Here is a 14784-nt window from a genome sequence, read left to right on the forward strand (position 1 = left end):
TAATTTTTCTACCAGAACCATGTCACTTTTTACATTTTATCACAAGCATATATAATTACCTTTCTTAAAGTCATGCTGAAAATTCCAGTAAAAATTTTAAAAATATAAAAAATGATAATATATATTTAAGCTTATTTTTATAATGACCATTCACTATGCTATGTTTAGTCTTTTTAAAATGTGTACTGAACTGTGTCTTTTTTATGTAGGGTCATTCTCACATTACATGTATGCCTGGACCTGTAAGAAGATGGAATTATCCAATCCCAATTTGTTTGGGTAAGTTGAAGGACTGATAAGCTTTATGAGATTTTAAAGATACACCCTGTGTATAATGTGGCTGAAATATATAGTTTGCCTTTTGTCAGGTTTATGGAAATGATATTTTGAGATAAATGTTTCACATCTTTTTTTTTATTTTAAATCTTTATAATTTTTTTAACCTCAAACTTCAATATCAATGAATGACTTTAGAAATTGAGAAAAGGTATTACGTTTTTCAATCCTTAGAAATTTTTCGCTGTATTATATGATGGAAATATCCATAGATCAGGAAAATAAGTAAATATCCTATTGCTTGCTATTGAGCCAAAACAGATAAGGAATCTGGAGTCTACCAAAGAGAGCATGACACCCCATGAAATGTCTTCACTGGTGACAGGCAGTTGAGATATGGAATATATCAAAATGGCACTCGGATCTTAGAAAGTATGGGATCCAATTTTTGCCCTAACTTCATCCTGCCTCCAGTTATTTCTACCCACTTTTTCATTTTTTTTCTCTTCCTCATTTCTGGTATCTGTATGTAGTTATTAATATCCTGGGCTATACAGAGTATGAAAAAGAAATATGATGTATAATCCCTATCTTTAAAACATTCATTTACCATTTAGAGTGGTAGAAATAAAAGACATGAAGTAAGAGAGTAATTCAGTGTTAAGTTATACCATTGACTACATGATAGAATTTCAGAAAGATAAGATGGTGTTAACCCAAGCCATTGGGAAACATAGTCAGCCCATACAATTTACAGTTTTGGATGGTAAGTGTAATTAAGATCAATAGATGAAGGTAGCCTTTTCTGAGTAGGAAAATGTGCAAAAGCAAAAGAATTGATGTGATTTATATGACTTAACCATGGTATTAGTTTGCTTGGGTTGCCATAACAGAATACCACAGACTGGGTGGGTTAGACAATAGAAATTTGTTTTCTTGCAGTTCTGAAGCTAGAAATCCAAGATCAAGGTGCTGGTGGGGTTGTTTTCTTCTGAGGTCTCTCTGCTTGGCTTTTAGATGGCCACCTTCTCCCTGCATCTTCACATGGTCTTTTCCCTGTGTGCAAATGCCCCTGGTGTCTTTTCTTATAAGGACAGCAGGTACTGTTAGATTAGAGCTCTACCCTTATAATTTCCTGTAACCTCAATTACCTCCTTAGAGGCCCTAATTCCACGTACAGCCAGATTGTGGGTTAGGGCTTTCATGTATGAATATAGTGGGAAGACGATTCAGTCTGTAATGCCTACATACCATGCATACTATTCTTTTTGAGTCTATTGGAAAATAATGTTTAGGAGTAAGAATGTTTTTAATTGGCAAAAGATACTGAAAGCATTCAGAATTTAGATTGGATGGTATTTTTTAAAAGGTATATTTCTTTAGGTGCCATAAATAATTTACAAGTGTATATAATGTCAATTATAAAATTACATGTATATAAATATTTATATACATTTATAGATACAGACAATGCCAATTATGTGTGTATCCAATTAAGTACAAAAAATTGGGAATATAAAAGGGTACAGAGAACAAAATAAATAGCATATATATTCTGCTGATATAAAAACAGACAATTTAGGTCTGTGGTTCAGTGCCTGGAACAGTTCTCATAACAAGCATACAATAAATATTGCTTAATGAATAAATTAACATAAACTTTTGGGATTCTATAGTGTGTATATATAATATATTTTATATAATATTAGTTATAAAAATATACTATATATAGTTATATGTATTTTATATAATAAATTAATATAAAGTTTTAGGATTCTACAGTATATGTATTTTATATATATAAAATATACATATTTTATATAATATTAATTAAAATATATATAATTATACATATTTATATAATAAATTAATATAAAGTAAATATATATGTATATATTATATATATTAAAATTATGTTTTCTTTCTTGACATTAACTTAGAATAATTTTCCATACTGTATTTTCAAAAATTTGATATTTAAAATGGCTTCATGGAACCTGACAGTCTAATTTGTGTAATTATTTTTTTTCATTCGAGTTTAGTTTTTTTGTCTTTTGATACACATTTATAAGTCTTTTAGCATTTTTTCATGCATTTTTGTTTACTTAGAATTTTACCTAGATTAATTATATCTGCATAATAATGGAATATTTAATGATATGACCAAAGCTTACAATATATAGTTAAGTATAAAAGGCTTAAAATGACTCACAGTATGAGCCTATTTTCATTATAGGCATATATGTATAAACACACATATATATATTTTTCTGCAGAAGAAAAATACACCAAGGTAAATAGGTTATCTATGGGGAGTAAAATTAGAGGACATTTTTATTTCTTTTTCACTCACTTTTTTGCATTTCATAGATTTTAGACAATAACTTGTACTGTATTTGATAGACAAAGTACTTGAAGTGATATCATGGCCATATTATAAGGAGAAACTGAAGGCGGGAGGCTGATTCAGAGAATGTCTTAAAGCTCTAGTCATCAGGTTATATAGCCTTGTGAATTGGAAAATAAACAATCTGCCAGATATTCTGATGGATGGAAAGAAAAGTCACTTGAGATTTTTAGGTAATAGAGACAAATCAGAAGGAACAATCAAAGATGATCTTATCTTAGAGGACTATGGTTGTGTTTATCTTGGAGGCTATAGTTGTGTCCTTAACAATAAGAGTGTAAAGGGGCACAATAGAGTCTATTACAGAGCTGCAGGTGGAACACACAGAATAGCCATTAAAGACCTAGGAGTGTATGAAATCACAGAGACACTGAGAAAACAAGCATGAATGCAGAGCTGAAGGCAGATGCATTTGGAGGGTTCTTCTTTATGTGTTTCATTACTTGTCATTCTTTCTCCTTCATGATCTCTTTATTCTTCATTTTCTTTCCTTCTTTCTCCTCTGATTTTGGGATTTAAGCTCTAGAAAGGTGCTCAATGCAGAGGACAGGATTTTCAGGTCATATCTGAAGAGATAGAAAGTAGCAGAATTGGAGGGACAATGAGTGGGTGAAAGATGAGATTTTGAAGGCAAGAGAGAAGAAGATAGTCTTTGTGCTCTTTTACCCAAAGTTCAGGATAAAGCAAAACAAACCTACAATACAGTCTTGTCAGAAATTTAAAAATATTTTTGAATGGCCAAAATATTTTCTCTACCACTCATTAATTATCAGACTCTGTGATGTATATATGTGAACAGTCAAATATTAGAAGAAGTAATTTTTGAACGTTAATTGTACCTATATGTTGAAAATTACTCTGGTTTAAGGGTAGATGAGCTGAGATTTCAGAAGGATGGAAAAATGCACAGGCATATCTTTAGATCTCAATGGAAAGAAAGGTTTATATGAAGATTGCTACATTATTATATATATATGTATATACACACAATGGTAAGATGATATAATTCATTCAGTTCTTATAGTTAAAAATAGTTGTCAAACAGGTTACTGAGATCATATAGAACATTGATGAAATTTTTACTGAATATGCTTTTACGATATACAGTCTGAAGTGTATCTATCTTTTGTTACTCTTAACAAGAAATAAATGAATGTAACTGTAGGTAAGTGTTATATACAGGTAATTTTCAAACTTGATACACAACCATGACATTTGATTCTTCGCCCCACAATTGACAAATGTGTATTTTATGATGAAATAATAAAAATGTACTTTTAGAGGAACGAATTAGCTTCTAAAATGCAGTGACTACTTTAATATAGATTAAATAGTTCTTTGTAATCATGAACTTGGCTAATTATCTGTTCTTGTAATTTTTGCTTACTTATTAATAGTAAATCAATATAATAGAGATTCCAGAACAAGCACATCTATAAATTATGCCTAAATTCTCAAACCCGGGTACATCTTTTTACTTGTTTTTTACTTCTGTAGTCTTTGTCTAGATTCTTTTAGGATAAAGGGCAGCCATATCCCATGTGTGATATGTGAATCCATCACATATTACCAATAGAAACCAATCTTTTTCTTAAAATTCTTTAACCTTCTCACAAAAAGAAGGAGGTATGGCTGGGAAAATGGTTTCCTCTTGAATACAGTATTTAGAATGGATGTTGTTGCCTTGATTTTTTTTTTCTAAATTGTGGCATCTTTGGAATGAATGAAAACATTCCTAGAAGTACTTATGATAAGAAATAAACTGCCCTCTGTAGAAAAGGACATAATGCTCCTTGTTTGATTGTATTCACTACACATGAGCTACTTCTCGCTGTGCAATAATTGATTTAGCTTGCACTTATTGCTGAGGAAGGAAGTATGTTGTCTTTTTAAGCTATTTTAGAAAATGCATTGTCAATTGATTATATTTGATTACTAGTGTGTGGTGTGAATGAGAGTTGACAATATTAAAATTTATATCAGTTTTAACTCAGACTTGATTAAGACTTGAAATGATTTCAATTTGTTTTTGATACATTAAAGTATTCCACTACTCTGGCTTACATGGGACCTCTCATTTTGTAGCTCAGTGTGGTGGTGCAATGTCAGATTTCAGCGGTGTGATCCTCAGCCCTGGGTTTCCTGGAAACTACCCTAGCAGTTTAGATTGCACGTGGACAATAAAGCTGCCCATAGGTTTTGGTATGTATAGTAAAAACATGTGAAAGAGTTTTCAGTATCATTAATGCATCCTTATAAAGAAATATCAAGGTCTAGTAAAAACTCACAAATTATAGTTTACTTTGGGATTGCCTACAGTTATATAAATTGAGGAGTGAGATTTGGATTGCTTGAGCCAAATTTGGTTGCTGAAACCAAATACCTTTCACTTGAAATACTAGGATAATTGAAAAGATATGGGCATTTTTCTGATTTCATAGTTAGATGATAGGTAGATAGATAACTCTCTGATATTTTCCAGTTGATTTGTATGGATTTAGTCTGATTTAGATGTGTGTGGCAATAGTAAATTCAATGTGATTTTCATATATAATCATTTTTAGAAGTCTCCTATTATAACCAAGTTGTACATATATAATTTTTTCTGATAATTTATTAAAATTATCTAATGTTCATTGCAAATAAGTAAGATTTTACATTTGAAAAGTAGTACAAAATTTCTAATGTTGGGTTTAAATACATGTAGATGTAATACTTTCTAATTTTAATAATACAATTCCCAGTTTCTTGGATATACTGCATTATATATATAGCATTTCATGGATTCTTTCTCACTTTTCTAACACTAATATATTCTCCTGCAGCTTCATATCCTATGGGTCTGTATATGCATAAGTAGAAGCGCTAGATGGAAGAAAGACATTTATTAAATTACAGAAGATAAGGATGAGTAGACTTCCTGAACCACATACAAACCTGGTGGATTTAGAGCAGTTAAGAAATTATGTACTATATCACTTACTGAGGACTGAATTTGCTACCTCATTACCCAAAAACATCTGTGGCCTCAGAATAAAAATTCGTATTTAAGTACTTTACATAATTTTACATAATTAAATATTTTACATAAATTCACAGAAAACTAGTTTCGACAATTCCTTACTGAGTGCGTGTTATACTCCAAGTACTATGCCAAACTGGGAATAAAATGCATAGTGAAACAGACTTTGTACCTTTCCCCAGAAAAGTTACAGTCAGGATGAGGAGACAGTCAAATATGCTATTGCAATAAACTATAATAAAGATTACAGGATTGTAATTAGTACAGACATCCAGCCTCATCCAGGAAATGCAGAAAAGTCTTGCTAGAGGAAGTGATTCCTAAATTGTAGACTTTGTAGATAAGTAAAAGTCAGCCCAACAAAGAGGGTCGTCTATGGGGAACTGGAAAGAAATTCTTGGTAAACAGAGTGACACATGGAAAGATGCAGACAAAAACTAAAGAAACTCAACAAACCTGAATACAGTTTGACTGGTCTCAGGTTTTGGGAAAACAGGAAGCCACAGAAAGAAGATGCTGGAGGACTTCCTAGTGAGGATGTTTCTGGTTACTACGTGGAAACGTGCTTACTTTGAAGTTATAGTCAAATTCTATGTCCATTCACTGAATAATGATACTGATATAAATGAATAAGAGATTTGAACCTGTATGGTTATTCTTATGTGTCTTTTACCAGCCATTTAAGAGGGCTTATCCCATGTTGCTTTGGAGCTAACTGAATTATTTTATTTTTTTAAAGATTTTATTTATTTATTTGTCAGAGAGAGAAAGAGAGAGTGAGCACAAGGAGGGAAAGTGGCATGCAGAAGGAGAAGCAGGCTCTCTGGTGAGCAAGGAGCCAGACACAGGACTCGATCCCAGGACCCTGGGATCATGACCTGAGCCAAAGGCAGAAGCTTACCTGGCTAAGCCACCCAGGCATCCCTAACTGAATTATATAAAAATAAATTATGAAACATATTTTCAATAGTGTCATTATATAATTTTCAACTTACCTCTCATTAATACTTTCTTGATTTTAAAACCAAGTTCATTAAAATTAGAAATAATACACATCTCTATTTTAGAAATGAAAACATAAGAGACTGTTTCTGATTGGATTACATTTAAATAATACCATTGTTTTCTTTGAGTTTTGGTTGAATCAAAAATTAGTTCTAATATATTTCAAAAAAGTACTTTGTAATTTTTGAAAAGAAGATTGACTACGTATCAAAAATTAAGGAAGTATTTTCTTATTGTGTAAAACACTTATTGACAAGATAATTTGTGAAAAGGAGGCTTAGGAGAAATTTTTAGAAAGAAATACGCAATTCTTAGAGCCTCATGTATTAGGATAGCATGTTCAAATTTCTAAGAAATTTGTATAATTGTACAGAAACTTGATTAATATTTTAAAGCCTATTTTCAGTGTTTCCCAAATGTATTTGCCCATAGAAAATTTTCGTGGAACTCTTTTTTCCAGTAATAAAATGTGACTTTAGTTGAGAACTCCAGTGTAGTTATTAAGAGCAAGAGTCCCAGAGCCCGAGTGTCTGAGTTTGAATTTCAGGGCTTTTAGGTCATTGTGTAATTTAGCTAAATAATATGCTAAATTATTTAGCTTTTCTGTGCCTTGGTTTCTTTATTCTCATGAGTAACTGTGAACATTAAATAAATAGCATATATAAACACTTAAGAGAGTGTCTAGCAAACAATAAATGCCAGATTTTATTCTTAACAATTTGGAGAATGATAGTTGTAAAAAAAAAAAAAAAACCCTCTAATTCACTAAAATTGAATATTAATCAGATTAGGCAAATATACCTCAATGAGGCTTCCATTTTATTTTTTCCATCCCAGAAACATTTCACTATCTCATATTTCAGTTATGTTTATATAAATTTTGAGACTATATTACAATATGACAGCATGTAGCAATGATCACTAGATTTTATTGAGATGATTATATAAAAACTAGCATTATCTTCTGATAAAGTAGTAAAAGAGCTCATTTATAAATTACATGCCTCTAATATTATATTGGGGAAATTAATGTATCCCCCATAGATGAATGACTAATTTCTCAGGTAATTGTGGAATCTGATTGTTAATAAATGAAAGCTTTGCAATCATATTTTGGCCTCAAATTGGACTTCTACAAAATACACATTTACCGAATGACTTTTTTACCTCTAGAAATTGCTGAATCCAATTTTAAATGGTATCAAAGAGCAAGAAAGCCACTTTTTTGTTTCATTTTGTTATGGTGACATTACAATAAAATGGAAGAGATTCCCACATGACAACTAGTGGGCAATTGAGAGCAGTATTCGGTTACTTTGAACTATGACAGAACTAGTTGCCCTAGCAAACAGCAAACCCATGGCCCAGACCTTGAGAGTATGCCTCTTGACCTAAATGGAATCATATATAACTACATTAATGTGAGTATGTGTATATATGTGTGCATACTTAATTCGATAAAACAGTAAAGTAGTATTTTTTGCTTTTCTTCTTTAGGTGTACATCTCCAGTTTGTCAATTTTTCTACAGAAACAATACATGATTATTTGGAAGTAAGAAGTGGATCCTCAGAAACTAGTACTGTTATTGGCCGACTTAGTGGTCCTCAAATACCATCTTCCCTATTTAGTACAACCCATGAAACCAGTTTGTATTTTCACAGTGACTATTCACAGAACAAACAAGGGTTCCACATTGTATACCAAGGTGAGAGGAATAACAAAAAAGTGGAAGCTCATTTAACTCCAAATCAGCTATTAGCAATCTAATTCTAAGTATTTTCTATATTGTGTTTTAGAAAGGCTAAACCAAGGCAAGCCTCAATTAGGAAGATTTTTTTTTAAATAATGAAATTTTCAGGCAACTGTATTAGGGAAATGATGTCTTTCTGAGGCCTTGGAAAATTCTAACCATGAAAAAATGATTGAATTAGTATTACTACACAATTAAATTAAGCAAGCCAAGGCAAGGCAAAGTGGATATCAAAGATTTATCTTTGCTCTTCTATTAAAATAAGTGTATTGAAAGATATTTTGCAGTATTCATATATTCTGCATAAAATTATTTTCTTTTACTTTATAATGGTAGAATAATATGACATTCTTTCCTTCCATTCTAGTTCCATGAGAATATAAAATAAATACTTTGACAAGATTTTTATCCCTTTCAAATAGTTTGGACTCAGCCTCAAATGGTGACTCTTCAGATTCAATCTAAAATAGACTAGAGCTCCACTCCGTTTCTTCATTTGCATGATAGAGTTAGTAATATTACCTCCCAGATATATTTTTTAACTTTATATGATGAAATTAATGTAAAATATATGCCATGATGTATACCATTAGTAAATATTTAGTGCATTTTAGCTATTTTTATGATTGTTATTTCAGATTTTAAATGTCTAAGATTTAAAATTAAACATTTAAAGTTATGATATTTTATACAGTGTAGTTCCAATGACTGCAGATTTTAATCAGAATAACTTAACATTCAATTACATCTCTGCCATAATTATTAAAGGATTTTATGAGTCTGTGATGCTTTGTATGTGAGCTCCACAAGAGCAGGCATCTTTGTCTTATTTGTCAATATATCCCAAGTGCTAGAACAGTAAGAGCACAATAAATATTTGCTGAATAAAAGCATATACCCAAAAGGAAATTTAAGAGTAGTTAAAATAGACATCATAACTTCCAACTAAAATAATTACAATTTGCAGTATGCGTGCATACATAACTTAAGAGCACAATATCACACATCATCCTCTACATAAAATAGAAGTGATTTCTGCCACCTCTCAGTACAGAATCAACCGTGTTCCCAAGGAATTTAATTATTTCTAAAACAATTGGGCAACAGATTAAGTTTCTTATTTGCTGCTAGAAGACGTGGAGCTGTATTTGTAATCCTTCTCTAGCAGGTGTTCAGGCCCTATGCCAGGCACCTTGCTATTTCCTTTAAACCAGGCTTCATCTTCTTTTTTTCTTCCCTCTTTTTCCTTCTGCCTTCAAAATAATGCTCTTATTTGAATGATGTATAACTAGAATTTGAACTTTACTAACTGCATTTTCAGTCAATGTGCCCTTAAGAAGATTGATTATTTATATAATAAAAGCATAAAAGATACAGAGTTTTTACTGCTATTGATATAATATTAATATTATTGACATTATTGACATGTGTTACAATGATCATTAGATATTAGTTGTGAATTATACTGTGTTTTAAAACTCCACTTTTACACATTTATATCATTGAGCTAATGGCATTTTTGAGAAATAATTTATACAGATTCAAAAAATCAGTGTTACTTTTGGATGATTTTGTCATTAGATTTTAAGAGCTTTCTGAATTTTGGAAAAATGCATATTATACAATTAAGTGTGACCTTCAACTGGAAAACTTGCTTCCAAAATTAATGTTATTACTGGTAATCAGTTAGGTCCTGCATTGTATCTGATATGGGGTGAAAATTTAAAATCTATTTCCTATATTTCCTTATTAAACTAAAAGCATAGGAGGGTAAAATGCTGTAGAAGTTATTGCAGGATCTTACATTTGTCTGAGTATTCAAAATTATCTAATTAACTACACTTATTGTGGTAATCATTTCACAATATATAGAAATCAAATCATCATGTCGACTTTAAATTCATGCAGCACTGTATGTCAATTATATCTTAATAAAACTGGAAAAAATATTTTAAATGTGAATGAAAATTTGAAAGGGCTTGTTTAATAGAATAATATATTTTAACTCCTAATCATCAAATGACACACATTTGTCTTAAATTGGAATGACGCCTTTGGTTTTGATATTTTTGTATGTGTGGAATATTAATTCAAATGAAAAACATAGAATAAGGAAAAAATCACTTAATATCTTAAAAGGATTGCTGTTAATTCTGAAATATCTAGCTTAAAAATTGGAGTTATATTTTAATAAACAACTTAGGGTTACTGATTCAACTGCAAATGCAATTTTTTGATTTGGGGAATTTAGAATTTAATGATCAGTAGCAAAATAGCCTCTGATTGCTGGTAATTTAAATTTTATTAATGATAATACAATTTTACTATTCTTGAACACAAAGTCCCAAATATTAATAATATTGGCATGAGTATATGAATATATATCCAGTTTATAGCTTCAAAATTTATTTAGCAATATTCATTAAGCACCTTCTATATGAAAGGCAATGGACAAGGCCTTTAGTATACATTGATAAACAAAACAGGAGCTTTGATTTCACACAGAATGTGGAACAAGAGGAATATGAACAAATAAACACATAGTTACACTACTAAGCTAAAAATATCATAACTGAAGTACAAAATCTGTATTAGAAGGAAATTTGTTTCCTAATACTTTATATTTGTTAAATTTATTTGGCGAAACCCAACAGAGGGATATTATAGTTTCTTTTAGAGAAAAAATAGTAAAAAACAAATTTAAAAAGGTTCAGAATTAGGTTTACACATATGCTTATTTTATTCTGCATACATGCAATGTAACCAGGAAGCAACTGTACTCTATGTAAAGGAATCAGAATATGTTGGATTAAAATTGTGGCTTTAAGAGTAGTTTATATTTTCACTAAACCTTATAATTTAGATAGATTGCATAAGAAACTGAATGCATTTTTATGAACTGTACTAACATTTTAAATATGAAAATTATAGACACGAGAAGAAGTTCATATCATACTGCCAGTAACATCACTTATTATAAACCCGAATTGCTATTTATAACCAATGACAAGCAGTACTGCATCTATTTTGCAAGTTGCAAATAGTACCTATCTGTGGTCTTTCTGATATTCAGAAGGGTAAAACATCTTTCTTTTTCCCTTTCCAGCCTATCAGTTGCAAAGCTGTCCTGATCCACGCCCGTTTCGAAACGGTTTTGTAATTGGCAATGATTTTACTGTGGGTCAAACCATTTCATTTGAATGTTTCCCTGGATACACACTAATTGGGAATTCAGCTCTCACTTGCCTTCATGGAGTGAGTCGTAATTGGAATCATCCACTTCCAAGGTGTGAAGGTATGCTTCTAACTCGAAGCTATGTTTTAGTTGGTATCATCTGTGTTTAATAATTCTTGTCTTGGCACTCTTTTTTGTCTTCTTCTTCAAATAGCATGCTAAATATATAGTCTTTCTTTCAGATGAGAATTATAGTTAGTACCCAGATCAAAATCCTTAAGGCCCCCAAATGAATAACTGATTCTACCATTATTGGCAGGAATTTTCACCTTCTCCATTGGAAGTGAGACTACAGTTGATTAACACTTGAGAGCTTCTCCTGTATGTGTGTCTGGGTGGGTGCATGGAGTTATGTTTAATAGTCATTCTTACATAAGTCACTAATGCAGGTATTGCTACTGAATTTGGGCTCATTTTCTCTAAAAATCCTTTTAATAAAAAGGATTTGAACCTTTTATAATGCTTTATATGTGTAATGATATAAGGTGAAAGTTGAAAAGTGTATGTATTGATAAAGTATTGAAAAAAAACAGAAGAAAATCTAAGTTACTAATCTAGGAATAGGTAATAACTACGTAGCATACCTCATATTGAAAAATAAATAAAAGCAGACTATATATCGTTCATGGTTGCCAACCTAATTTTATACACCTTAACTGAGGTAAGAACATAATATAGATGTATTTTATACTGCTTAAGAGATAAGAAATGTTTGCCTTTTTCTCTATGATCAGTTTATTGTCATTTTATTTTAACAGTTTTTTATATCATTTCTGTAGCTCTTTGTGGAGGAAATATAACTGCAATGAATGGCACCATTTATTCTCCTGGGTATCCTGATGAATATCCTAACTTTCAAGACTGTTTTTGGCTTGTGAGAGTACCCCCTGGGAGTGGAATCTACATCAATTTTACTGTCCTTCAAACAGAACCAATCTATGATTTCATTACTGTATGGTAAGCCAGGACCATTGCTATTGATTGATTCAACTATATATAACAATGAAACGAGGTAGGAATGAAAATATATCACAATCCTCTGTACAAATTGCCATCCCATCTGATACTTGAATTGGTGTGAGTATCTGAGGGTGACAGTATATATTTTGTAGATATATAAGATAAACAAGAGAAAGAGGTTTTGACTTATTTGCCCATGAAACAGCTAAACAGAGCAAAAGCTTTTGTGGGTGAAAAAAAATGTTAAATTTAATATTAAATTAATGTGCAAAATCAGAAATTAGTATCAGAGTAAGTTTAAGATAAGTAAGTTCTCTATAAAACCAGTGAAATTTAAAAGCCTATGTTCAAATCATAACTATTTAATATGCTTGAATTTCTGTCATCATAATTTGTTATAAAATATATTTGCATTATAATTATCCTGTTAATGAAACATCTTTATTTAAAAACATAAAGAAAATCTCTAAATTAATTATTGACAATTGGTTACCTGAACTACTGGATGAGTCCTAAGATTCCTTCTAAATTTAACAGTCTATGATTCTCCAGGTTGTTCTGAAGAAAATAAAAGGAGGGCAAAACTCAAGTGTTTGGGGCGATATGGGTTGTGGTCAAAACACCAGGGACAATGTAATTGATTATAACTAATATGGGTGCATTTCATTTAGGTAAATATGTGATATATTTTTATACTTTACATTTTTAGATATACCATTACCTAAAAAAACATAAATATACCAGTATGATTTGGCCTTAATCATTGGTTATTTCATTTATTGCCTCTTTACCATTTCATATGTAATATTTTCTACAAAACCTTGTGCAAAACTCTCTAAAAAAAGCAATCTCGGGTGCCTGGGTGGCTCAGTCGGTTAAGCGGCTACCTTCGGCTTAGGTCATGATCCCAGGGTCCTGGGATCGAGTCCCGCATCGGGCTCCCTGCTCTGCGGGGAGCCTGCTTCTCCCTCTCCCACTCCCCCTGCTCATGTTCCCTCTCTCGCTATGTCTCTCTCTTGTCAAGTAAATAAATAAAATCTTAAAAAAAAAAAAAAAAGGCAATCTCAATCTCTCTTTCTCCCCTCCCTGCTCTGTCTCTCTCTAATAGGGATGGACCAGACCAAAACTCACCTCAGATTGGGCAGTTCAGTGGCAATACAGCTTTGGAATCAGTCTATAGCACTTCAAATCAGATTCTAATCAAATTTCACAGTGATTTCACAACAAGTGGCTTTTTTGTGCTCAGTTACCACGGTTGGTATTATCTAAGAGTTTCTATTTTATTTGGCACTATTTCAGTTTAAAATTGTCCTGGAAAAATTGAGTGTAATATATATTTAACCAATGATTGAAAAGGTATTAAAATTTGACACTTTTTAAAAATCATTTCAAAACACATTTACTTGCAAAGAATGACCTCTTCTAAACGTTTAGGGACATGAAAATGTGAGCAAATGGAAATAGGAAATAAATCAGTCAGTAATTACTCAAAATAATCATTTTTGTGCGGAAACCAATAAAAGAGAACCAGCTGTTCATATTTTATTGCATGTAATTTTGAGACATCAATAGATTTTTCATACAAAATGTTTAATTTATTCAACCTGCTGTGAGTCTTTCTAAAAATAGCATCCAATATCTTTATGCTTTGGATCATATTATTCATTTATGCTCTTATTTCAAAACTGTATCTATTCTAGAATCTTACACTTTTAAGTGACTATTCCAGATCATTAAGTTCATAGCTTTTACTCCTGTGAAATAATTTATGAGGAGTTTCAATTTTAATTCATTTTACAGAATTATGCTGGGTCCTCTCTTCATAACATTAACCTATTCAAAGAACATTCAGATGGTTCACAGAGCTTTTTAAAAAATTTCCCTTTATCTCAAATTGATTGTATTCCATTATAAATAAGAAAATGTTGATTCCTAATGATATATCCTTTCTCTGTTATGACCATAGTTCCATAAAACACATCCTGCTTCATATGACATTGTGAGACCAATTCTATGTGTATTTCACAGGATCAGTAAGCTACTGTCTGAAATTCACAAAAGTTATATGAAAATTTGGAAGATGAACATGTGCTTTGTCCCAATACATTAATATACAATTTAATAAGT

General features: G+C 31.2%; 1 protein-coding gene across 3 annotated transcripts in view; it reads left to right on the top strand.

Annotated features, from left to right (window-relative positions):
- The window catches only part of CSMD3 (CUB and Sushi multiple domains 3), a 1202189-nt gene that overhangs the window by 1087728 nt on the left and 99677 nt on the right, over window positions 1-14784 (top strand). For all 3 annotated transcript variants that reach the window (XM_045896021.3, XM_045896023.3, XM_045896024.3), the window contains 6 exons: window positions 210-279; window positions 4769-4885; window positions 8208-8417; window positions 11569-11757; window positions 12477-12654; window positions 13766-13911. In XM_045896021.3, coding sequence (XP_045751977.1) covers window positions 210-279; window positions 4769-4885; window positions 8208-8417; window positions 11569-11757; window positions 12477-12654; window positions 13766-13911 — 910 coding nt within the window. The remainder of the gene's footprint in view (window positions 1-209; window positions 280-4768; window positions 4886-8207; window positions 8418-11568; window positions 11758-12476; window positions 12655-13765; window positions 13912-14784) is intronic.

The sequence above is a fragment of the Mirounga angustirostris genome, unplaced genomic scaffold (assembly GCF_029215605.1).
Source record: "Mirounga angustirostris isolate CCGP_5_RB_7025 unplaced genomic scaffold, mMirAng1.0.hap1 SCAF_4, whole genome shotgun sequence".
In the NCBI taxonomy this organism is placed as follows: Eukaryota; Metazoa; Chordata; class Mammalia; order Carnivora; family Phocidae; genus Mirounga; species Mirounga angustirostris.